This window comes from Teleopsis dalmanni, chromosome 1 (genome assembly GCF_002237135.1).
Source record: "Teleopsis dalmanni isolate 2A chromosome 1, ASM223713v2, whole genome shotgun sequence".
Classification (NCBI taxonomy): Eukaryota; Metazoa; Arthropoda; class Insecta; order Diptera; family Diopsidae; genus Teleopsis; species Teleopsis dalmanni.
This window is the reverse complement of record NC_051846.1, coordinates 6,274,548-6,300,570: the sequence shown is the minus strand read 5'-3', so window position 1 is coordinate 6,300,570 and position 26,023 is coordinate 6,274,548. Positions and strand designations below refer to the sequence as shown.

The following is a 26,023-nucleotide window of genomic DNA, read 5'->3' as shown; positions in this document are numbered from 1 at the left end:
GTTTAAAGAATAAATAAAAGTATGTCAAAAACATCAAATTACTTTATTTCGATTATATACCTTCTGATCAAAAAAGAACGAGAGTCCTATTTTTGAATTCCCAATCGGTAAATTATTTTATTTTCACGCTGGCAACACTATTATACACATTCTGTCAAAGTTTAACGCATATCGTACGTTATATGGTATGTTATATGGGCTTTTTAACTATTAACCATTATATATATTCAGTTGATTTGACACGAAGCTGGCACCTACCCTTGTAAATACCATTGACCTTTATTATACTTGAGAATAATAACAGATGGTCTACATTACAAATACCTATTTTAAAAAACTTTGTATACTAACGTTAATATGTATTTGCAATTGTTGACTTTATTTAAAATTTCGAAAAACATTCGTACTTTGACAAAAACTATATTTAATATTTGAACTTGCCGCCAGGTTGAATTAGTCGCATCCAGCGATGTCTCTCAATCGTATGCTTTATAACGGAAATATGCTAACACCAATAACGCTGGGCTGTGCTAGTAGTTGACTTTAAGAACTTTAAGAATATGCACACAGTAATAGAAGGTAACATCAATCACTTGACCCTTCTTCTGGATTTAGCCAACAATGACGTAAAAGTCTGTTGCATGAGGGACGTTTTAGAAGATCTATAGATAACAGTTTTGCCATAAAATCTTTGGCATCATTCGATATTACATACTTTTTTGAATTCGGAATGGAATATTTGCCTAATATAATTGAAGCAAATAATTTCTTATAATTTTTATCATCGGCCATTAATCCAAATGGGTACTTCCCAAAGAGCAGGATATACATCACAATACCAGACGAGAAAACATCAACTTTTTTACCATATCCAATACGTTTAATTATTTCAGGTGCCATAAATTGGGGGGTACCTATAATATCAAATACTGGCTCGTCTGTTTGAATGGCTGCCCCAAAATCTGTTATTTTGATTGATTTTATTTTTTCAGACCCATGACTTAATTCTACCAAGATGTTATTAGGTTTGATGTCTCTGTGTATAACTTTTTTATGATGAATATAACGTAATCCTAAAATAATTTGGTTTATCGTCAATTTAGTTTCAGCCTCTGTTAGATTGGTTTTCATTTCAAGTACATCAGAGAGATCTGTACCACTAACATATTCCATCATTAAGAATAGTTTGCTTTTCTTTTTATAGGCATTAAGCAAATGCACAATGTGGCGATGGGAGAGTTTTTTCAGAATGTCTATTTCTCTCAATTCCACTGAATTCTTAGAACGTATTTCGACTACTTTGAGTGCGTAAGGTTCTTGTGTGTTACTATCTATCATTTTAAGTACAAAACCAAATCCTCCTTGCCCAACTAAGTCATTACAAATATAGTTTTCATTACATATACTAGGCATTACGTTTGGTGATATTAAATTGGTTGTTGGTTGGTACTCTACCGCTTTCTCGGTATTGGTTGAGGTTAACTGTTCTAAGCTATAAAGCCAGCCTACATTACGCAGTCGTTTGCTCAAAGCTTTCAAAGATACGATTTCTTTGTTGTCCAAGATAAAGTCATCATTAATTTGTACTCGTTCTGTGCCAAAAACCACAAAAACATCATCACTACTAAAAAAATCCGCCAAAGTCTTAACAGGTTTTGCTTGCAGCGTATAAATCTTACGAATATAGCCTGGACGCAGTTTGATTACGTCAGTGATCACACGCATGACGTGATTGAATGAGAGACTGTTGTGTTTATTTAATAACAATTGTGACATCAAACGAGGTCTTGAACCATTTCGAATAAGAACTATTACATGTGGAAAAACAAACTCTAAATTTGTAATTACTCTTGGAATCATATTTCTAGATCGGGATTCGTTAATATTATATTGGATATTTTTAAAATTCTCATTATTGCAGGCACATACATAAAGTTCACTCCTTAAAATATGTTTTATATCGGTAATAATTGTTCCATTTATTGAAAATATTGTTCTAATAGGACCTGTGACTACTTCGCGAAGCAATTGCGTCAAGTCATCCATTAAGTAGTCCATAGTTCTATAACGATTTAATGAGAATGATATTATTTTACCTGTAAAAAAACTATCCCCATTGCGAAGAAATTTAATACGTTTTCCTTGAAATGGTTCATACTCATAGATAACGATGCTCTCTGCAGTATGGTTTTCAACAGTGCTACTTAAGTCTGATTCCGAAACAAGTTCAATACGTTCTGCATTTTTAATTGCATACATTATACTTTTTTGTGTGCGAAAAGTAGCCATCATTAAAAATAATTTCAAACATAACTTTTTAAAATCCAAATAATTTGTTCACAGATCCTGAGAATTTTCTACCAGAAATTTTGAAACAACTTTCAGACAAAAAAGTTTTGAATGATTTCGACTTGTGATAATTTTTGAATAACAATAAATATGGTATCTTAATTTTGAAACTGAAATATATTCTTTAATTTATTAGCAAGTAAAAATAATTAAAGTTCAATGGTATATTTTTTGATAAATAAAAAGAAGCTGAGCATTATAACATATATTGAGTAGTTAATGAAGAGAAAGTGTTTGAAAATACTTTTTATCTTTAAGAAAATTCTCAATATTATCCACTAAATTAGTTGACCCTTCTTAAAATGGCTTTAAACCCAAATAACATAAATCAAATTCATTAAATGGAAAACGAAAATAATATAATCAGTTAAAAATGAATAAAATTTGTTACCTCTTTGTATTTTTTTGTCATAAATTCTTATCCTAAGAAGACCAAATTTATATCTCACCAAATGTAATATTTACAATCATATATGCGCATAGACGTGAGCACACACCACCAATAAATACAATACCAACAACAGCAGTAGTTGTCATTCATTTTACCAATCAGTGAACTTAATATTTACTCACTTTTATACTTGCGCATATACGTGACTATACACTACAACAACAACAACAACAACAACAGAAGCAGTGAATAGAAAGAAAATAAGAAGAAAAAACGAAAGAATAAAAGTGCTATTAGTGAAGACGAAAATCTGTAGACATATTTTAAATGCTAACTAAACTAATTTTATTATCTATTATTAGTACATGCAACCACAAAAAAAAATCCTGGAATTCATGTCACTAGAAATTTTTATGAAAATAGCACATTCTATATAATATTATAAAGTGATATATAAAACCGCTTTTGTGATACCATGGAAGCCATATTTTTATTCTTTACCATGTTTGTTAACATTTAAAATGAACCCTTTCATGAGGTGATATGGCTCTAAAATTAAACGCGTATTAATCTTGGAGTTTATCATCATGCCACTACAAAATTTTGTCGAAATTCCACCCATTACAACGAGGGCCCCAAAGAACAATAGATGTACCTTTGTTACAAATCCCTCTCTCTCTCTTATCCTCGTCTTCCAGTGGAGCATAAGGTCTTTACCATCTTTTTATATCGTATTCTGTTATTTGATTCTTGGCATATATCACTCCAGAAATAATTGACTTCTCTTAGTTCTTTTTTAATCGTCCTTCTCCAAGTTTTAGTCGGCGCTCCAGGTCGACGTCTGTCGTAAGGATTCCACTTCAGAGCTTGGCGTGCAATGTTTCCATTGAGTCTGCTGAGATTTTGTCCAATTCAGCACCATTTACGTGTTCTTAACACGTTATCTCAACAGTAGCAGGTGATTGATCCGTAACGATCAATAGTTTGGTGTTTGTGATGCGGTTTGCCCACCATATTTTTAATATTTGATGTAAACATTCGTTCATAAAAGTTTGTATTTTTTTATATTAATCTGTCTTTTTTTTTTCCAAGCTTCACAGGCATAGAATAGCACAAACTTTACATTTGAGTTGTAAACACGAATTTGCAAGTGGAAATTTGATTAGAGCGCCACACAATACGCAGCATATCAAATGCAGTTTTGGCTTTGATTAAACGAGGAATCAATGTCTTCGTCCACGTCACTCTTAGTTGCAACTATGCTACCTAGATACAACCACCGTACAATAAAAGCGTGGGACATCATTTTTAACAAAACTTATATGATGATGATTATGATTAAAGAAATAATCAGTAATTGTGCATTTTGAACGAGGAAAACTAGTATAATGTAACTATTTCTGCCCCTTTTTTGAAAAATAAATAATAAATTAATTAATATTTATAATAAAGTAATCCATAATTATAAAAATAAAACAATAATTGATATATTCCATTAAAATTTTAAGATTAGCTTATATTATGCATTGTATCACAACCTTTTTCTTAATAGTGATTTAATGTTCTACAAAGTTTTATAAAAAATAAATCAAATACTTCCGAAAATCTTGATAACTTTGACGTAATCTTGAAGGTAAACAGGCAGGTAGGTAAGTGAATACTGCCATCAACTCCTTGAGTTAGGATCGAACATGGTTAGCCCAAATCGTTCTGTTGTTTTACCACACGACTATAGTATGTTATAATCCTTTACTCGATAAGCTTGAAGGTAGTATTACCAAAAAAATAAAATCCATTTAAACGGAATTTATGTTGGCTAGATATGTGCATAATTTTTACATACACTTTCACTTATTAACCAACGCATACATAATGTTGTTTGCAAATAAAATTCGAAAATAATACGTATTCGCATTCGAAAATAAAAATCTTGTCAAATTCCTTGCCTAAATAGTATCAGTAGATAAGTTTTCCTAATACAGTTCAAATTATTTACATATAATATATATATATCGATATATAAAGTGCAGTCGTATAATGTAATGCTTCATAATATACTCGAATTCGAGGATTGGGACTTAATATTTTTTATATTCGAAATTGTTTGAGCTGCTCGAACAGTCGATCTGTTCTCTGTTTTATAATACTTTCGTTTTGTATTAAAGAAATTTATATAACAGCCAATGTCTTAACACCATATGATGTTCGAGCATTTTCGAATATTTAAAGCTATGATGTAATGGCACCTATAATCAATCCTTAAGTAAGTATTTTTAAGTATTAAGTATTAAGTATTTTTATTAAATAATAAAAAGAGCATTTTTTCCATTATTTGAAAAAAAATAATACAACTAGATTTAGTTAATATATTTTCTACGTAATTACTGTAACTGAAAACTGTAGGTGAGTATTTCTTTCAACTTCAGAAAAGGTTACCAACTCTTTAGCAGTATATAATCCGTGGTGCTCTAGTTTGATGAAGTGAAATGATTCATTGTTTTAAAATAATTATCGTTTCACTAAAGACTTCGTTAAAATTATTTAAGTGCAGTTACAAATCGATTTTCACCAATTCACCTCAAATGAAAATATGTAAAAATTAATTATAGAAATGCAGTTATGACCTTTTTTGTTTCATCTTATTTTGTGCAAACACGCATAAAAATATCGTAAATTGTTTACAAGAAAAATATTTAATCATTTTTCACAAGAAAGTTTATTTGTGCACAGATGCAGTAGTTTTTAGCATTTCAAAAAAAAAAATGTTCGCTTTTTTGTGCACATCAAAGATTTCTGTACTTTATTGCATTTAAGCGCTACTGTCGGCATTTTGCTATTATACTCACATAACCATTTATAGAGTTAGTTGGGTATTTCAGTCGAAATGAGTGTCATGTGTAATTTATATATTGCGATTATGTGAGGCTTATCATCAATATCTTGATATTTTAAAGTTTAATAGGATTTTAAGAATAATTAAATTAAAAATAAAAATATGTAGTATATAATAATTAAATCATGGTTCCCTAAGTTTTAAAATAACGAAATTTTATTTTTATATAAAAAATCAGAATAATACTCGTCAGTATCCGATTATATAAAAGATCTTTTGAAAAATATGTCTTATTCTTGTCAGATGACTCTTTGAACTGAGAAACGAATAAAATCGTATGTTTCGTAAACATTTCCGTCAGATGGCCTACACTATTCATTGGCCGCTGAAATATCCTTAAGGTCGCTACCCAATATGTTCTCATACAAAAACGGTTTTGAAATAAAATATAGGGCTAAAAATTGAAATTGAAAAATAGAAACTCTCATATTTCTTAAAATACTTACTCAATTATTTTTATTACTTTTGTTACAATATTTCTTTCACACGTTATTTCTTTTCAAGAAGTTTCTTTCTACTGCACACCATTTTTTTTGCAATTGTCTGTTAGAACACGATATCATCTGATTTTTAATAAACAACTATTTCTATGAACCGTTTTTGAGATATTCAAAGTTTTTTGACTACAAGTTTCTTAGCAAAGCCATTTTTTAAAGACCGAGAAAGGTGACGGTTTAGCCCGCTTTGGTGATTGCCTGTATGCGTCCGTAGTGGTACCGGTATGATACCCTAGAAACCTTTAAGAGAAGTACTTACCTCTACTTTCTTCAACTGACCAATAAATGGAAGGCACTTCAGTCATATGCAACTTCCTGGTTAACACTGCCCATCTACAATAAAACTAGATTCTGGAAACAAAACATATTGCAAGGGTTACAGCAGTTCTTTCTGGTCTTTGGTATATAGGAACCCACGCAGAGAAACTGTGAATTCATTATAAACCACTTCCTTAAGCAGAAAGTGTGGAAACCTGCAGGAAACAGAAACCATATTGTACGCATATTGTAGCATTATGTAGGCATCCGTATGCAATTTGGCCACGTTTCATTAAAAGAAAATCCAACACTCTCATTAAGTTGCCTCATACAGAAATCAGTGTTATGGTAGGTACCTAATCTTAGAGGTCATTGCAGATTAGGTAACCATGCTAGAAGATAAAATCTCTTTTTCAATTATTCCTGTCGCTATTACGGACAGAGCTGTGCAAAATCAATTCCAATATCAATTCCATTACAGTCACAGAGTAAGCTCCGATGCTTCTACTTCGTTCAATTACTTTTGGAAAATATCTGGTATTAAGAATTGAATTTTCTACTTGTTGTCTAGCAACTCAACTCCCAATTTCAATTCCTTGTACTTAGGAATTGGGTTTTATCAATTTCAATTTCACTTTTAATCTCACAACTCAATTCCCAATTTCAATGATCTTCGAATTAAAAATTGAGGGTTATCAAATTACAAAAGTACTCAGTCCTACACAGCTCTGGATGAGGAGAGGACGATGAAAGTGTCTCCCAACTGCTTTGCTTTTGTTCGACACATGCTCGACGCCTCGTTACCAACTTAAGTCATTCCTTAAGGATCTTGTTCAACTGCAATATTTCCCTTAAATAGCATTATAAAACTTGCCAAAGGTATAACGTAGTTTTAAACCTCTGAGTTTTTCCTTATATGTTAACAAAATGGTCTTACAGACCTAACTGAATCTCTTTGGATCGCCAGTACAACCTAACCTAACCTAACCTATACTATACAAACTAAACTGCTGACACTAAGTTTTCGTTACTATAATTGCTTTGCACGGTAATACTTGTGATCATTTAACGGCGCTTTCCTCATCTATTTATGTATTTTTTAGTAATGGTAACACTAAAAATGATCACACTGAATATTTTAAAAGTCTCTACAGATTAAAGCAGACAAATTTCCTGACATAATAATTTGTGTCTTTAAATTACTTCATAATAATATACAAAATTAATTAATATTGTGAACAGATGTAAGACAATTGCATGTCATATGTGGATCAGAAATGTGATGAATCATGATCATTTAACTAAACTAACCATAGACGATCATTAAAGATTGTCTTCAGTTAATAGTAAAATCTTTAATTGATTTAATAACCAATATTATCTGGTAGTGTGTTTAAGAGAGTCAGACAAATTGGTCATAAATGTTTATTGTATGAAATTATGATTTTATGATGGAGTGTGAATTGACAGAATTATAGCTGTTTGTCTCGGAGAAAATATAGGCAACGGGTGCAACTAAGGCGGATGTTGTCTCAATACCAACGGCAACTTGATTTATGTTTGTTTTGCGTTAGGAACTCGTGCTAAGCCAAGCTTACTTGTTTATTTACTCTTCTTCACAGCGTTTCTTTACCGCATTTCTTCACAGCATTTCTCTTTTTCATCTTTCATATTTTATTTATTAGTTAGCATCTTCTTTTTTTATGACGAAAACGTTTCGATGCGATTGGATCAACAAAATTAAAAGAAAAGAAAAGAAAAAGCCAAGATTTTGAAGCTTGCTTTATGATTTCATTAAATTGATCGCAGCAACAATAACAATAACAACAAAAGCATTTTGTTAATACTTTTTTTTTGGAATATAAAAGAAGTGAAATTATTTATAAGACCACAAAAAAAAAATGAATTCGGTTTTCTCAATAAGTTCTATGTAAGTATGGATATATATGGATGTATGGATGTGGCGATATGCGTACTAATATATTTATATACTCGTATAAACATAAATATGTGTACCAGTAATTTGGCCTGTCTGGCCAACAAGTAAATCCAGTACCGGCTTCAATTGACCGCTTCACTTAGAGCAACTTTATCGCAAGTCACTTTTCGAGAGCTGGTTTCGTTGATTTATTTTATTCATTATGGACAGACAGTTGACGTTATTGATTTCGAACTGCGTCCAATTTTCCATTTTCTACTCCATGTGCTTACTTAGTGCAGTTGATGATTATTTTGTGTTACAACAATAAATTTTGTAGTGAATGTGACGGCGGTATTGGTGGAAGTTTTTGTTATCTTTTTTTGTTTGTGCTATTTGGAAAAAAATAACTCGCATTTCTTCCACAAAAATCCGCAGATACTTCAGATACTTTCGGCGTGAAGCATTTGCTATGTTGTATCCGTGAGATATTGTCGAGTGGATTGTGTATGGCGCAGATATGATTGTATATGTATGTTACTATATTTAAATTTATTGTTGCTATAATTATGGTATTTCGCTATCAACCACTTCTTCTTTCGCAAATGACTCATGAAAAGAGAATGGACTGACTCTTATGCAAATTCGATTTCAAGTAAAACAAGATGTTATTTGATCTCTTGACTTGACTTAGCTTGACTTGGCTTATGTGTAACCAAAAAATGACAAATTTTTCTAAATATATTTTATGTTTACAAATATTACTCTGGCACCAATTATAATTGCGTGAGTACTACAGTTCACAAATTTGACTTAAGTTAGGACTTGAGAATTGCAAAATGCAATAGTTTTACAATTTGAAATTATTTATTTTTTAACTTGAATTTTTTTCAATTTTCTGCATTTTGTTTTAACATTAGTATTTTTGTTGAGTTCGTGTCCAATTTTTATAAAGCTGTTTCAACACGTATTAGTAGTCAAAGCCTTTTACCTTTGGAACTGAATTGGAAATACCCAAGTAATGTTGCAATATAATATTAATTTGTTAATACATGTAAAGTAGATATTGGCAAATTCTTGGAGAATAAATAAACTAACTATTATTACTAATATTAAAAAAAAACCTTATAAAATAAAAAAAAAACGACACTAGATTTTACTCTTATTTTTTAGTAAAAGTGACAAAATATTTGTTTAAAAAACAATAAAATATGAAAAAGTCAAACACTAATAAAGTATACATTTTTCACTTAAGCCTAACATCCACTCAACGGTATTTTTGCACGCGAGCTATATTTTGTCGTATTGAAAAATTCTTACAAACCACAAAGCGAACGAATTTATGCTCGCGATAAAAATAATTGCTCAGTGATTATAGGCAGGTCAAATAAAAAGCTAATACAATGACGACAAACATACATATGTTTTCATATGTTTCAATATTACTATTCACCAGCTAGAAATTGCACAAAGCCAGGCTCTGAGAACACTTTTCAATGTTCCATGGTACATTAGGACGAATGACATCCTCAGGGACATCAAGATTGATCCCATCAAAAAATACATAAAGGATAGAGCCCTGAAATTGTTTGCGAAATCTGACAGACTTACCAACACCGCGTTATCAAATCTCAGAATGGTTACAGGCTCCTCGGGAAGGTATGCAGATCTGAGGTTAATTATTGCTTAGTCTGATGAAGTGATAAATAATAATCTAGTCAAGACGCAAAGAGGGGTTTTGAAGAAATCTCGCAGTTAATAGAGATTAAAATTGCTCAGGTGCACTGACTCAACTAGCCTCAACATAATAATATTATTTTTATTCTATTAAATTACTTCAAAGATTTCGATCTCAAATCTCTAGTTAACCGTGTTATCAAATTATTACATTTCAATGTAATATAAGAAATTAAACCATAAAATTAAAACGATGACATAGATTGGTTGGACCAAGAGCTATGCGATAAAGAATAAAATCAGTCCAAGATTTGAATCTCATATACCAAATCAAACGTGATATCAAGTTATTCCATTTAATATCATAGTCATAGTCAAGTTGATTAGGACGATAAACGATAAAAAAAAGCAGTCTCAGATTTGATTTCAGTTTAGTTGGACTTCTTTTAAATCTTTTTAATTTTAAGGATATGTTTTTACATATTTCATTTATTAATATTTACTTATAATATTTGAATGTACTTCTCAACATACTTTGATATTTATGCCCATTCATACACTTACATACAAGCATACATTACAATATATGCTTCATTAGTAACAGAAAAATAATAATACTATATAACAATTATTTTTTTTTTTATTTTATTCCATACTCCATTAGGAGCTTAAGGATACAACAAATGATTTCGTTAAACGATTTGCCAGTTTCAGTATTAATTGTTCTTCGCCCTGTTGATGTTGGCCTGCCTCTACGCCGGGTTCCCTGGGGAATACATGTTAGCGCTATGTAATAACCAAAGAATCTATAGTACAAAGAAGTGCCACGCTCATACAAACGAAATACCCACTTTATTTTGCTGGTGGATTTATAATAAATCCACCCAACCTCATGCAACAATGTTCGATCGAGTCACAACTGGTATGAAGTTCAGTTCAAACCTATATGTGAGTCAAGTAAGGCTGACAAAAGCCCGACTGCATACGTATTCAATCATACGTGCAACCCTCTGTATTACATTATATGCATGTTTGTGTGTTTATTCGCTGTAAAATGTTCAAGCGATCAAACAGCATTTCAGTGACGAAATCAAAATTGTGTACATTTGATAATTTTTTTAATTTAATAGTATAAAACAAAAACAAAATTTCCTGTTTGCTATTGGTATGAATTGTAGTGTAAAAACACATTACAAATTTATTTATGTCTCAATTCTGATTTTTTTCATTCTATGAAGCTTTATTCTTAAATGTTGTCCATGCGCAATGTTTCCAATATCGTAAACACCAATTTTAACATTTTAATCCGGTGTAAATAGCATTCATGCGTTTCCTCAAACCAGGAGGCATTAATAGTGGTTTTAGTGACTTCTACACATTTTTGCATTAAAATTTTTCTTACATTTCTAATATTTTTATTTTTTTTAAAATACTTTTCAAAAACTTTTATATGAATCTTGCAAATATTTTTTAAAATAATTACAAAACGTTCCCAAAAATTCAAACTATTAAGAAGTAGTTCCATTTGAGGTAAAATATATGCACAAATGTGCAATAAAAACATACCTATTTATGTACTGCAGACTTAATGTCTCCAATATCACATTTGTACATACATAATAGTTTTTGTAGTGCATCATTTTTTGCAATAAAAAAAGAATATATTCTATTACTCTTTACTCCTATGATATGAGCCTTTTCAGTACAAGAAAATAAAGCAACAAAGTATATGGTAAAATTGTTTGAGGGATTTCTTTACCATTCACTTCGTTACTAATCAATGTATATTAATTAAATAGACAAATAAAAACAAGAAAGGTAAAAGAAACAGGCGTATAAAAACAATTGTGGGTTGCAATGAGTTTGAACTGAACATCATACTAGTTGTGACTCGATCGAACATTGTTGCATGAGGTTGGGTGGATTTATTATAAATCCACCAGCAAAATAAAGTGGGTATTTCGTTTGTATGAGCGTGGCACTTCTTTGTACTATAGATTCTTTGGTAATAACAATACTCGTAATAAATGATTTGCCAGTGGATGCTATAAATAAAACATAGTGGGGTTTGGACTTAATATAAGAATTAAAAAGATAAGTTGAAATGGACTTGCAATTTCCCACTTGACACCTGCTTTTGAAAAATATGTTGTTCAAACGCATATGTTGTTCAATATTCTCTGTAAAACATATTTGCAATTATCAAATAAAACGTAAAAAAATCAGCAATCTACCAAAACTCTGCAAAGTTGGCTCTATTAACTACTATGCTAGCGCTTGATAAAATCATCTATATGTATATTTTCATATATCTTTCGGAAGCCGCTTGAGGTATAGCTTTTAATTCCTTTAGCCTTTTAGTCTTAATCGACTAGAAATGCTTTCATCAAAGCAATCATTTAAGCTTTAGGAACAGCAAAATGTCACACGGACTGATGTCACATAAGTACAGAAGTGCTTGGTCCAACCCATTGATTGAATTTATTGCTAAAAAGTATTGTAAAGCGATGGGTTGCAATAGCGTAGGTCAGCATTCATAAATTGACTCTTCACAAATATGATTGTTTTCGGTGGATATTTTCAGATATACACTTCATGCCACCAAATAGTCTGCCTTATTCAATATTTGTAACTCTGGGAGGCATTCGAAGTACACCAGACGTTACTGGAGTCCCAACTCTAGCAAAATCTCTTAATTATTAAGTTTATACCAAATACTACCTTTCTCGATAAATCAAATAAGGCACATAGTGAATTATAGTACTTGCTTGACATCATAATTTTTGGATTGTTAAAAATCTAAGCCCACAAATATAATAAGAAACGATGTGTTCATCTTCTAAAAAAATATCTTAACTGATTATAATACCGATAGCAATAACGCTATACACTAAGAGACTAAGTCGTGAGTATCTTGAACAATTCGTAATTGCATGAATCGATAATGCAAACGGATACATTAAAAAAAAACCAGTAGTAAGAAGAAAAATATGGAAATAAAATTATGAAGAATAAAATGATTAAATTAATATACCAGAATAATAATGAAAAATTAATTTCAACAGTATCCAATGATTAATATTAAATATTAAATATTAAAATGAAACTGCAAAAATAATTGAGGAGTGAAGATACATACTTGTATAAGTTTTATACATTATAATTTTGCTTTATATTGTATTATGTACTTAATTATAATCGTGGTATTCCGACAGTTAAGTGATCGGTCATAAGAGTGGGGGCTCTGCAAATAAATAGTTTGTCAATCCTTCTCATCACAGAAGAGCGCAACGAGACTGACTTAAAGATATAGTTTTACTAATGAAATACTAAACTACAAATTTTGTGCTCTGAAAGTCTGGTAGAAGAGCAGGACATAATATCCATAGAGTCAATTGATGGAATGCGACTCGAAGACATACGGATAACTAGTATAACTACCCATGTTTGATTATGGTGGAGTAACTTGGACTAAGACTATCCAAATTAACTTTCAGCATTCTACAATTTCAACGGACAATATTACAGTTGTTGTATTGGAGAAATACATTGGTATAGTCATTATCCAAGAAATCTGTATACGGATTATTGAAATAAGGGGTCTGTCTGGAAAGACCTCTTATATTCACTGTAATATTGTATTGTTTTATAATAATGTTATATCATATTTAAACTTTTTCTTTAGACCACTGTATGGTAGACATGGCAGACGCTGAACTGAATACCGTTGACGTCTTCAGTCTAACAATTGCTTGAGTATTTTATATGCTAACCATAGCTTTGGTAAAGTTTATTAAACGGAATTTTTTAGTACTGATAAAGTCTGGTTTGTCAGTATCCGAAAAAATGCTTAAAAATTGGCCAGAAAGTTCAAACAATTTCTTAAACAAATTTCTGAGCTATTGCCTTATCATTGGATTCATTGTGGCCATAAAACTAAACTAAGATCACTTTGTTAGTGTTGAATAAATCAGAGTTCTCCAATAACCGATTAAAGTGAATTCAGTTATTTTGAAATTGGAGATCAAAAAAACAAAAACCAAAATGTACTCAAAATATAATAGTAATTATTGCTGGACTCAGAAATTTTTAAAACACTCACATATTTCCACGCTGATAATAATGACGGTGATAATAATGATTACAATTGCAATGGTAATGGTTTTTAGAAAATATTATATTCAATAGTTTTTTAAATTCTATTCGTACCTCTGTAATCGTAAAACTAATGAAATTTGCCAATTATATTTATAACTTTTTAATAATTTTATTTTAAGTATATTTTATATATTGTATATATATATATATATTGAATATATATATATATATATAATATTCAAAAATATTTGTTGTATTTAATGATATTTTAATATATATATATTTTATAGTAGAAGTAAGCTTTCCTAATCTTTTAGGAAAAAATTTCTTTCCAAGCGTGATTTACTTTAAAGATTTATAATTCATCATTTGTATATAAATAGTTTTTATATATATTTTATATATTGTTTTTAAATTTTATAATATCTTTTAATTTTACTATTCAGTTTATAAAAGACTTTTTACAATATACAAAGCATATCTAATTAACTTTTTTATATTCTTGTTAAAATAGTTGCGGAGATATTATTACAGATAATGATAATTTGGTGCTAATTGTGTAAGCTATCTTTATAAAGCCAATAAAGCAATTTTTTTTTTGTTGTAAAGAAAAACCACAATTTAAAAAAAATCGTATTAGATATCACAGCACCTCCATGAGTTGAAAGCAAACAGATTCAAACGTTGTGATTAGAAATTGGCTCATAACATTTTAGTTTCCAAGTTTAATTTGATTTAATTACATTCATTATTTTTATTATTTTACTTTTCATTTTTACTATTAAAAGCTGCTCATTAGAGTTCTACTGACGCAATGAATCGCTTTGTTTAACAGCATTTAACCAAAATTCAACTCCGGCTTGAAACACGAATCATCTTCAACGGTCAAAATTAGCCTCTCCAAGCGTGTGAATTGTCGGTCAAGAAAAAAGCTTCCGTTACAGACATTGGCATTTACCATGATTTTCAGTTTCTTCCATACGTATAATGTATATTTCTGCCTTTTGATATGATGGCACTTAATTGCAATACACCACGCCACTTCACCCGCTAAGTTCTACTAACCATCCATTAACTTGGCTCGAAAGAAAATCCAAAAGTATGCTTTTTGCGCAACACTTGGAAGACACATTAGCGGAGCATAAAATCTTCATAATTTCGCTTCTGCCTGCTTTTATGTACGAAATCGTTGCGTTGTTGGCACGACGGATGGCGGAGAAAACGTGTTTAACTTGTAACTTTGACTTGGTTTTTTATGTCTTAGCATATTTGTTGTGTCTTTCGGAAGAATCTCTTCAAGCAAACCACGCTGAGCGAGCATACAAAGCGAAGCTTCTTCAAGTGTGCGGCCGACCCACTGTTTCATTCGTTTTGTCAAGAAGTCAAAATACAGTTTTTGAACCAAATCCACTAAATGACTATGCAAACGAGATTATTCAGTAAACTAATTTAAATTATTTTAGAAATATGTTAAGTAGTTCGCTATTTATAGTCCGTCAAAATTGACTAGGAAAAATGCGGTATATTCCCACTCATATGTACCTTATAATACTCGTACTATACTCGCATTATACGATTCTTATCTTTTTATTTAATACAAATGAGTTTCATTTTGCGAAACTAGTTGGTGGCACATAAATTATACGGTTCTGTATAATTGTATAAATTACAATATATTTTGAAAACAGTTTAAGAAAAATGAATATTTTTAATTAAATCTTGATTTGTTATTTTTAAACACGAAACAAATAACTTTCATTACTTCAAGTCAACATCTTATGCCATAAAATCCATATAAGTATTTTAAGTCCATAACTTCGAAGAATTGGAATGTATGATGATATACTCGCCATCCGAAATTTGTGAAGTAAACAACGAACACTTGAGATATCTAAACAAAACGTCTTAATCTGGTATGGATTCTCAAAAAAAAAGTTACTAGAAATGTAGTATTTTGAAATCCCAGATATATAGTAAATACTCTTACACTATAGTACTTTTTTTAACATACTCAACCTTTTCGGAAGACTTGCTTTGGTATTAGCCATCTATGCCATCTATGTTAGCTATAGATGAAAACATAGAAGAAAATAAATACAATATTCTAAAACCATGACGCGAATATAAAACAAAATACTGATTATTTTTACAATTTAAATGAACCTATATACAGCAATGATGTTTAGTTTATACGTATAAATATAGCGTTTTTGAAGAAGTTATAATAATAGATTACAGTTTGAAATAAAAGATTCCCTCTCAAAAAATATTTGGGAAGAAAACCCCCACATTTTTAATGAAATCCAACTACTTCTTTAAAAAAAAGTCGATTAGTTTATGGTTTGCTGGACATGAGTACCAGGTTATATGGGTACATGAGGCTACTGCAGAACTGATGGATTTTTGAATGATGATTGATGATATATAGCGCACAATTCACTTTTAAATCGAGTAGATGTGTAGTATATATCATAGATAAAGCAATGATATACAAATAGTTATATATAGATATGAACTTATCAACGGAAGTGTTTGCCGTAGATCTCATCTAACTGTTCAATAAAACTGCAGTAATAATAGGACACGTTTTACTGGCAGCATGCTTAATAAAAAACAACTTTACCTAACATGAGGCTATTACTCTAGCTGTAGACAACCCTGCTGGAAAGGGGCATATATTAGCCCCAGGTAAGACATGCCTCGAGAGGCGACTAAAATCCAGTGAAAGGCATCCGTTACTATTTAGAGTATAAATGGTAGAAGGTAAGTTTAACCTCCCGCATCAGACCGATGATGTAACTCTACTATCACGAAAGTTAGAGTTTCGGCCATCCTAACCAATTGAGGTTGGCCCTTTTAATGGGAGTATAGTGATAGTTGTGGTCTAAACGCGGGTAGTATGTCTGTAATCATTACTTTATTTCGAAGTGGAGTTGTATATTCCAACCGGACGCTGCGCCCAAAGAACAACAGAGGTATAAGATAGGGCTAGCTCTCTTTAAAAGGAATTATATTGAAACGTATAGCTTCAATTGGTTTATTGGTGCATTACACTGACACATACGTTAAGAGTACCGTAATGTTAAGTCTTTTCACGTTCAAAAACTTTAACTGTGAAAACTCTGTAGCTACAGAACTTTTTTCTTAAAGAGTTAATCCTACATCTCCAATGTGTATACTAAAGTAGCATAGGGTAAGTCTTAAAATAGGAGGATTTATTACTAAATGCTTAATTATACAATTGTTTTTAAACCTTTTTATATTATTATAATGCTCCACTTCATAGGTTCTAACTTTAGTCTCACAAGGGACGAATTGTCATGGTTTTTACTAGGAATGATCTTTGAATATGCAAGGCATTTGTAACATACTTAACTGTGTGTTTAATAATAATACAATATTTAATTTTATATCAAAATTCTGTTCTACATTTAAACAAAAGTCTATTTTTGTATGGCACTCCGCGTCATACCAATTTTTTGAGGTAGATAGGTACTAGTAATAACTTAGAGACAACCAACAATTCTTTAAGAACCTTTAATAATAAAAAATTTAAAAAAACTTGATAAATTTTAAAAAAATGCCATATTGGTAGAAATATTATTTTTAAATACATAAAAAAGCACTTATTTTTAATGGACACAATGGTCAATTGAGTGAGTGCCTTGGTTTTATCCTGCCCTAAACTTAACACAACAAATGCATTTTTTCGCTTAGTTATTTTATATATACTTTTAATTTGAATAATTTTTTTTTTTGTATATGACGATCATAAAATAGTTATAACATTTTAACAACAAAATTATTGAAAACAAAGTACTTTTTAAAGGTTTATCTGCAATTTGCTTACATTTTCATGACCGAGTAACTTTACATGACAAGAAACATAAAAGAAAATCAAGGTTAATTTTATTAGTAACTTAAGTAACAAAAAATTAACGTCTCCTTCTTTTATTATTTCTTAATTTTTTCCATTATGTTCGGTTATAATTTAATGTAGAAGTACAGCTACATAATCTTCATCGAATCCAGAGATATTTACATTGTACATTGCTTGGGAAATACTTTCTGAAGAATCTTTGCAGTAGAATTTTTAATTATATTAAAGGATCAAAATAGCTTTAAAAGGCACGTAGACAGGGGACGATTTTAAGATGCTGAACTCGTACCAAAATAATCGAAGAACTATATTTAGGCGATTTATAGTCTATGACCAGTTGGGAAATCCGTTATAATAAGAGCTATATTGTCGTATGATCATGTGTTATGCAGTTAATTTTACAGAGATTTAGTTTAAAGCTCAGGATATCTGAGGATTTGTTTTAATAAAAATATGTGTATCCACAGAATCAATTTCAGAGCTCTGTCCTTAATGTACTTTTGCACATTCTAAACTCTAGACTCTTTCAATTGCGTGACCTTCATTTCTGAAATACCATTTAATATAATCTTGAAGTGTTCTAATAATTGATAGAGCAGCATTGTCATTACAAGTTCAATTAAAAAAATAGTTTACTTGCTAATACAATAGTGTTTTTTTTACCCTCATTGATCACTGATCTATTTTTAAGTGCTCCAAGATTTACATATATGGTAATACAGGGTGCATAGATCCTTAGCATCATTGCAATAACATAACGCTAGTTACTATCAATTTATACACAAAATCAATTATCAAATTTTAAAAATAAATTATAAACAAAATTTATAACAAGTATAATTATTACTTTAACGCAAAGCTTATTAATTGCAGCTTTATGAAATTCGATCTTACCTTTTGAAATCTTTAGGGTTAATTTCACGGTAGTTACTTGAGTCTCAAAACTGATTTTAATATGAATTTAGTAAGCAAAGACTTTAACATGATATAAAGATAAAACATAAACCATATTTTTATCTAATGTATTTAGAATATATTTTATTACTTTTACTTGTTAATAATAGTCTACAAAACCTCGACCTAGTAAATATTTGACTATCTTATAGTTATGAAATCAATAATCTTACTATTTTTAAAGTTACATTAAAGCTCAACATACCATATTAAAGATAGTGATTTTTAATAAAAATGGATATTTATAACTTATGGATATTGTGCAATTACTTAATAATAACTTAATTTTTAAATGGGAAGTCTAATATATGTAACTTTTTAAGCCTTCTGACCTCATCAGTCTCGTCTAATAAAGCTATAGCTAATGGTTTCACGTGTTCGCATAGTCTTGCAGGGTATTTTGATGTATAATTTCTTATTGCCTCTTTTATGTAGCGGACATTGAGATCTCTATGAAAGTAGTGGTTTGTTACAAACCATGGAGCATTTACAATTAATCTAAGCGTTTCAGATTGAAATCGTTGCAGTATTTCAAGATTTGAGCTACTTACAGTATCCCACAGCTAGGACCAATATGGTGACTATAGCCCGTACTCATCTTCAGGGAACAATTTTTTATATGTAGTTAGGTTGTTAGACTATGTCTGCGATCCAAAAGATTCAATTAGGACCATTGTGTATAGTGAAAATTTAGAAATTTAAAAACCAACTTGAAGCTTTAACAAAACTTAAGATTCCTTTTATTGGGCGGTCGAAGATTGGACCTGATTGGACCTAATATCTTCAAAAACGGAGGTACTTTAAAGAGCTTACGTTTAATGACATATACAAGGAGGGTTTTGGGGTTCAATACACATTAAAAATTTCCGACAGTTTTACACTAAATATAATGGATTTTTTTTATATAAATTTTTTCCATATGAACTCTTTGAAAAGGTTTTTTAAAACTCCTCCTTAAATAAAGTCTCCTAATACGCATTTTGCTGAAGTTCCATGTGTTCCCTTTCGTATCGGAAGCAAACGTCCGGCATGTAATTAATATTGAGAATATTACTTCCGATTAAAAATTAATAAGAAAATATAAAAAAATAAAAAAATAAAAAAGCAATTAAGCAAGTTTAAAAAAAATTTGAAAATTATGATGAACCACTCACAGGGAAAAAGAGAAATTGGCAAGAAGACAAAACTCTTCACTTTCTTTTTTACACGCACTTTTGCAAGGAAGCACAATAATTTCTCTTGTAATATTTCTGAGCTTGTCAATAAGAATAAAAAATATCATCAAAACACACAAAATGAGGTCAATATTAATTAATAATAAAAAACAACAACAACAACATAAAACACAAACAGCAAAGACACTTTGACATTCTTTGTTTTTTCTTCTTCTCATTCTACCTTATTTATTTTGTTGGCTTGGCATATCTTACGGACATAACGTACCCAACAGTTAACAACAGCAACAAATCGACTTAAAAGATCAACAGTATTACGGATTAATGAATTATGTAGTTGTTGTTGGTGTTGGTGTTGATGTTATTGTTGTTGTATATATTAACAGCGTAAATATACCAACGGCAGCCGCCATACCACAAAACAATAACAACATAAATCTGTTAGAAGACAATTTATTACATGTAGAGTGATGCAGTTGGATGACAAAAACAAAGTCGGTTAAGGGTTTCTGCGGTCTATGACTATGACTATGAGTATGTTTTTATACATACATACATATGTACATATATAGATTGTGTTGACATCTAGTTAATATTAAACCAGTTCTTTTTTGCTATATTTAATTAATTTTATATAAAAAAGCGTGAAAGAATTTTTTAAATTTTTTTATATATTGTTTTCACTGTGCAAACTTCTTTGCATCTCATTCATGATAGCGAAATTTTTCAACTTTTTTTTTATTTTGTTTTTGTTTTTTATTAGATCACGATTCTCATGTTTGCAAACATTCAACTCCGAAACTAACAACAAAAACAATGCACAATAACAGAACTCAAGCGTTTGTTGGCTGCCTGCGAACCCGCATAGTTCAAAATTTTTTTACATAAAATTGTGATATGAAAAAGTTTTTTTTTTATTTTTCACTGACGCAGTTTTTTTTTTACAAAATACTTATTAAAATTTTTTTATTTTATCATTTAAGAAGCATAAATTAAGGAAAAATCCTATAAATGACCAAAAACACAAACTTACATTTTACTCCGCAACCGTGTTTTTTTGTTTTTATTTTTTTGTAGTTGTTTTAATGTCAAAATTTCCAGTGGCATTTACACATAGCACACAACACAAGAAGGCGCAACAACAACAACAGCAAGAAGAAGAAGTCGAGATCAAGAAATCTTGTTTTTAATGGAACCACTAATGAGTATTTTAATTTTGACGTGTATTAATTTTGCAAATTTATTATATTAATACACACGCAGAAAGTGTAAATTTTTAATAATCAAAAATTTTAAGCATTTATTTTTTTTTGTAATTTTATGCACAACTTTTTATCACGAAATGCGCACACACAACACAAAGTCGCGAAAGTATAATCGAAACTGTTTCTTGCGCTGTTTCGAAAATGCTTCTTGGGTTTAAACTTGCGCCGCTGGTTAACTGAGTTTTCGCACCTGCTTAACTCAAACTGGTTATTTGGCTTATAGGCAATGTGCTCAAATTGAGTGAAAGCACTCTACGTGTGGTGTGAACGTTAGTTTAATACTAAATTCATACAAGACTTTTGTTTGTAATTTTAACTGTCAAAAGATTTTATTTTGCCTGTGAATACAGTATAAGATCTTTTGATCTTTTGTATGTAGTGTAATTATTATAGCTGTATTCGGCCGCTTCGAAGTGAGGCAAGAACTTATTGATTCTTTTGTCTAAGTCTCTTGCTAATATATTGGCTAACAAGTTAGAAATTTTAAAGGAGCTTTTAACTTCAATTTCTTCATAAATATTATGTGTATTCTTAAAGCTTTTTTATGTATTTTAAACCGGGGAATGAAAGAAAAATTTGTGAGAAACCAAGCAGCAAAAAAATGTTATCTGATTTTTTATTTAAATATATAGTTAGCATTCTAACAACCTTCATCCTTAATATTATAAAGGAATATATATAGCGTTTTAAAATAAAACTTAATAAATAATAATTCAATTTACTTCATTTAATTTAATATTAAAATCTTTTAGATTTGTTAACATTTTATATACATGTTCATTTTGTACATTTGTGATTGTTTTATTTGAATTTTAAATTAAGATAAATAATAAACCTAAATTATTTGCTTTTTATAAAAAATTAAGCACTGATGAAGTTCTAAAAAACAGAACGAAATATATGCTAAACATTTTTAAATAAAAGTTTTTCATTCGGTTTTGGTTTGCCATTTTTTATAAAAAAATAAAATTATATTCCCTCTCTAACAAGAGCAGTTTACAGAGATTTTTAAATTTCATAACTAATTTTTATTGTTTATAGTATGTTAATTATAATAATGAATTTATTTTATTCATATGTCACTATATGGGAATAATTTATTATCTTTTTTTTATTTATTTAAATATTATTCATATTGTAATACTCAATAATTAGAGAATTAAAACACTCATTAACTGCTGAAAATACCTATAATGATGTGAAAGATTGGAATTGCTTCAGAGATGCTACTTCTATTTGGTAAAATAATTATATTTTTTGCGTCATAACGATAAAAAACTCATTTGTCATGTTTATTTTTATAAGACAAATCAGCTATTTTTCGACTTTACTTGAAGAATATTTTCTAGTAAAATTCAATTAATTTACAGAAACAGAAAATAGTTAAATTCAAAACACTTTATTTTTTTTAAGTAAAAAGAGTGAAATTATGATATTTTAAATTATAAATGAACTCACCGCCTGCTCCGATATCATTGATAATACTATTTAAATGCGATCAGTGAAAAAATTTTTAGACCGACTGTACTTTTATAAATAATTATATAGTAATTTTTATAAAAAATTATGCTGATTAAGATTTTATATCTGAGCATAATTTGAATATTTCATTAAATATTTTTTTTGGCAATGTATTTGTAATAATAAAATTATAGATTGGAAATTATATTGTATAATTCTCTTAATATTGTTTTATTTGTCATAATAGAAATAAGCATATAAGCATATCTTAAAACATAAAAATTACTTAACACACCACGTTGTATTAAACAGTATTTAAAGATTTTATATAAGAAAACAAATTTTATTTTAAATCTATCAAATAATCTGTTTGTTACAAATTTGTAATTTATACTAACTACTCCCTGAGTAGATGTAGCATATTTTTTCCGCTCTGACATCTGCTGACAAATTATGCATTTAAAGTGATATCATATGATAATTTTTAAATGTCAAAATAATTTTCCCTTCCTATTTCAGTTTTTTCGCTTTTCGGTACATAAATTTTAAATTAAAATTTAAATTTGTTTTTGTTCAGTTATCTGTCAAATAAAATATACAGCTGATAAAAATTGTTTATTACTGAATTAATCTGGCGTGTGCAAATTTCTTATCAGTTGGAACTGTAAACACAACGTACCTTATAGGTTAAGTCAAAATAAAATAATGACTGAAAAGGAAAAAATTGAATACATTAAAAGCCGCATTGGTTCTTATCCAGATTTTCCAAAAAAGGGTATTATATTTCGGTATGTAATATTTTTAGGCTGCCATTATTAAATATTAATAAAAAATGATTAAAAACTGAAAAAATTCTAGTGATATCTTTTCTGCCCTGACTGATGGGAAAGTATGTCAATACCTAAAAGAAATTGTTGTTGATTACATTAAAAGATGCCATCCAGAAGTGGAACTAATAGTTGGGCTTGAATCACGTGGCTTCCTATTTAATATGATGATAGCAGCTGAATTGGGAATTGGTTGTGCGCCAGTGAGAAAAAAGGGAAAACTGCCTGGAGAACTTGTTTCAGTAGAATATACACTTGAATATGGCACAGTAAGGGAAGTGTCGAAAAAATTTTATTTTATTATATGTTGTCTATTTCATTATAGGATGTCTTCGAAATGCAAACTACAGCCATCCAAAAATGTCAGAAAGTCTTGATTATAGATGATTTGTTAGCTACGGGCGGCTCATTGGATGCTGCTATACAACTGGTGCAAAAAGCAGGAGGCGAGGTTGTTGCATGTGTAGTTATTCTGGAACTTGTAGATTTAAATGGTCGTAAAAAATTAAATACCGATGTACATTCCTTTATTGAATACTGTGGAGATTAGTTAGAAAACGATACATGGAATTCTTTCTGCATTTATATAACGAAACATAATCCAGACATTTTTGCCTCTCTTTTAATTGTAAATACTAAACACAAACAATTTTAAAATTTTACACAAACAACAAAATCTATATAAAATATATATTTTGGTAACAGGTATACTAATAAGTGTCTATTTTTGTTATTTGTTAATGGTTGAAAATTTTGATAATAAATTTTTTTTAAAGATGATATACAAATAATACTTGAAATTATTAGCATCTCCACTATATTTATGGAGTATTTTGAACAGTTCCTTCAAAAATTTGCGACATAGGCGACTCCACATTTGTATAAAACTTCACATTCGCTAAACTTCACATTAACTCTAAACAAGTAAAACACTGCCAACCTCAAAAATTGATATTAAGGATTTCAGATAATATTACAACAAAAACAACCTCAAATGTGGATTAAACAAACTTTAATCCAATTTATACACTGGAACTCAGTGTTAAAGAAGAAAGTCATTTTCTATAAAAGAATTCTTATATAAGCTTTGCTAAGAACCAAGGATCTGCAACACCGAACATTGTTTAAGTTTTGTTCTTTGGTTTTACTTAAGTGTTTGTGATCACTTGAGTGATCTACTGTATTAAGTGCTCCATTGAACAATAATAATAAATTATCCAACTTTTTTACTGCAGTTAATCTCAAATGGCAAATGTCTCTAATATATTAATATATATCAGATATTCATCTATTTCTTCTGCCAGACACTTATTCCTATTTGAGCGTAGTGTTATTTAATTCTCTCATTGGATAATAAAAAGGTGGCATCCTCTTGCCTATCTGATTTTAATGTCGGTGACTTTTTATAGTAGTTCCTCCGCCTTTAAAGATTATTTTTAAACAGGGTAATGAGCATGCTGATGGCCAGTCCCCCTTTCTGCATGAGCTAATAATTATTATTACCATACTATACCACTTGGAAGTATATATTGGGAATTTATCTTCACTAAGTCTAAGACCTAAAAGGTGTTACTGTCCTGTTCTACTTTAGAAAAAGAGACCTTCTTTAGATCTCAGATTATATATAAATATAATTACAATATTAAAAAGTTATGTACTAATATTTATACACTTTATAATTAGTGTTGAATCTGAATCTATTTCATCATATTGTAACGTTGAAATTTAATATTGTAACATTCCTAGAAAAAATTGTAAATTGACATTCAAAAATGTAACCTGATTGCATTTAACTTGCTAAATGCCAGCACTATCACTGTCACTATTCTATCCACCTTGACACACAACACCCACGTAACCCCCTATGGATAGCTACAATCATCCGAGCGTAGTGAACTAATGTGAACAGAAAAATCTTTCTTATGGATATGTTCGTTATATGTTCAATGAAGACGAAGAGGAAGCCTCGAAGCAACTGGACGTGGCCAAGAAAAGGAGATATCGTTGCTGTAACTGTATCTTATGACGTTATACCAAATAGAGTGCGAAGCATTGATGTAGGCATTAGATTGATTGACTGATATTGTTTCACAGTTTTAGCTGTGGATATATGACCGATAGTCTAATGTTGGTGAACTCTTAATGCCATTATCATCAATATATATGTTTTTAGGAGTCAGTGAAAATAAGTTAATCTATTCTACATAAACTACAGTGAATGGATCTAGTTTATCTATAGTGCTTTGATATTGTTCTGTGAGGCTAAAGAATATATGTCGATCAGCTAAGATAACCCACCAACAAACCAACCACTCAATCTATATAAATCACAACCTGTGGATTTGTTTGACAGCTTCCAACAGTTCACGAAACATTTTGA

General features: G+C 29.8%; 3 protein-coding genes across 5 annotated transcripts in view; 1 reads left to right on the top strand and 2 right to left on the bottom strand.

Annotated features, from left to right (window-relative positions):
* Nucleotides 1-21,465, bottom strand: part of LOC119671351 (LHFPL tetraspan subfamily member 3 protein-like) — a 33,667-nt gene extending 12,202 nt beyond the window's left edge. The window contains exon 1 of one of the 3 annotated variants that reach the window (XM_038081938.1): nt 21,124-21,465. The gene's annotated coding sequence lies outside the window, so the exon portion shown is untranslated. Of the gene's footprint in view, nt 1-2,096; nt 2,392-21,123 lie in introns of those variants that run through there. The other 2 variants (XM_038081935.1, XM_038081936.1) reach the window with 2 other exon arrangements.
* On the bottom strand, nt 408-2,090 carry LOC119671350 (serine/threonine-protein kinase DCLK1-like). The gene has a single exon (XM_038081934.1). The coding sequence runs from the start codon at nt 2,056-2,058 to the stop codon at nt 586-588; it is 1,473 nt and encodes a 490-aa protein (XP_037937862.1). The 5' UTR covers nt 2,059-2,090; the 3' UTR covers nt 408-585.
* Nucleotides 21,466-23,303: 1,838 nt separating the features above from the next.
* Nucleotides 23,304-24,426, top strand: LOC119668476 (adenine phosphoribosyltransferase). The gene is made up of 3 exons (XM_038077988.1): nt 23,304-23,604; nt 23,675-23,912; nt 23,969-24,426. Exons 1-3 carry the CDS (start codon nt 23,522-23,524, stop codon nt 24,191-24,193), a joined length of 546 nt encoding a protein of 181 aa, XP_037933916.1. The 5' UTR covers nt 23,304-23,521; the 3' UTR covers nt 24,194-24,426.
* The last annotated feature ends 1,597 nt before the right edge of the window (nt 24,427-26,023 follow it).